The sequence below is a fragment of the Palaemon carinicauda genome, chromosome 6 (genome assembly GCF_036898095.1).
Source record: "Palaemon carinicauda isolate YSFRI2023 chromosome 6, ASM3689809v2, whole genome shotgun sequence".
Taxonomy (NCBI): Eukaryota; Metazoa; Arthropoda; class Malacostraca; order Decapoda; family Palaemonidae; genus Palaemon; species Palaemon carinicauda.
This window is the reverse complement of record NC_090730.1, coordinates 129202618-129204319: the sequence shown is the minus strand read 5'-3', so window position 1 is coordinate 129204319 and position 1702 is coordinate 129202618. Positions and strand designations below refer to the sequence as shown.

General features: G+C 37.1%; 1 protein-coding gene across 1 annotated transcript; it reads right to left on the bottom strand.

Moving 5' to 3' along the window:
• Positions 1-286: 286 nt before the first annotated feature.
• Positions 287-808, bottom strand: LOC137643234 (uncharacterized). Its single transcript, XM_068376076.1, has one exon. It carries the CDS (start codon positions 806-808, stop codon positions 287-289), a length of 522 nt encoding a protein of 173 aa, XP_068232177.1.
• Between the last annotated feature and the right edge of the window lie 894 nt (positions 809-1702).

The window sequence follows — 1702 nt, the reverse complement described above, 5'->3', positions numbered from 1 at the left end:
TATATATATATGTATATAAAATGCATGTATGTGGGCATGAAAACTTCCTAATAGAAAAATCTAATGTAAACTATGTCATCCTTGCGATGCTATGTAGATTTTCATGTTTTATATTTCTATATTTCAGGCCATAATAAGAAAGGGTAGTTAGATGATATGCAGAATATAAACAAATGTGTATTTTATTATAAATGGAAAATGGGCTCGGTGTGTATAGTAAACACAGTATATGGAAATAGTTTTCATAGGCAGCCTCCATATGATAAAAAAAGATTACTGGTGATATTTAAATATAATTTTCCTCATTGTCGTCGTCGTCATCAGCATCATCATCTGAGGAACCTATATTGATTGTGCATGAATCGAGTAAGTGTTCTGCGGCGTCGTGTAGTTCACAATCCTTTCTTTGTAAATTTCTCACGTGCTTCACAGCATTACTCCAATTTTTTTTACTAACCTGCTGCAAAACCTCTTGAAGTAGGGATTTCAAGTTGGCCATTTTAAAATCATTTTTCTTAGCAACGTATTTTTTAACCTGCCCCCAGATCAATTCAATGGGGTTGTACTGGCAGTGATAAGGCGGCAACCTGACGATCCTATGACCATTTTCACAGGCCATTTTATCTGTCACATAGTCCTTTTCTATTCTAGAAGAACTTAACTGCACCATTTCAAGAAGCTCACTTTTTCGTAAGTCATCTGTCGGAGTCTCTCCTTTTTCGATCAACCACTCCTCTATAATGTGTTTCCTATCCGAAATCGTCGATGGTTTATCAATGATTACCGAATGGTTGGATGCGTTATCCATTACGATAACAGATGAGGGCGGGATATTTGGTAGCAGCTGCGATTGAAACCACTCTTCAAATACTTTGCTATTCATCTGATTATGGTAATCACCATCGTTGATTGCCTTAAAAATTAATGCTGCATTATGCACAAACCCTTCCTTTGTACCGGCGTGCACGACTATCAGTCTAGCCCCTTTGCCAGTAGGGGGTTAACCCCTATTGCTTTTTTCTCTCTCTTGTTGTCCAGCATTTCGTAACTGTATAGTTCTGATTTAGCCACGTCTCATCCAGGTACACGATAGGCTGATTCTTGTTTTCGTATACCTTCGCCATAACACGCAAAAACTTATTCCTTGCAGCTGACACATCACTTCATTCTAATAACAAATTTCTGCCATTCACTTTCCCATAATGAAATCCAATTTCATGCAAAATTTTTCTAAAAGATTCACGACAACCCTTAAATCTGATGTTTTTGCGGGCTTCTTGCTAAACAATAGTTATGGTGGGTAGCTCTTTTCTAACATAGAACCTTAACACTATTCGACGTAATGCATCCTTGTCAAAATCATCCAGATCGATCACTGGTCGAAGACGAATTCTTTTTTTATCTTTGAACATACGTTGTCCAAATTCTTTTTCGAAATCATTTCCTTCCATAATGAATCTCTCAACAGTCCTTTTTGGAACTGCTGTTGCTTCACTCGTACGATCACAAACTTTTGCCGCGTCAATCAAAGAAGCATTGTTTTTCTTTTCTTTAGTAAAATATCAGTGAACATTATCAACGATTTCCTTGGCTGGAGAAGAGAGAAAGCGCTTTGTAGAATTTGCCATTGTAAGTACTATAGATTGACCATGTACTACTTATCCGAATCACTGCTTTATATACGGAGAGATGAAGTACCAAT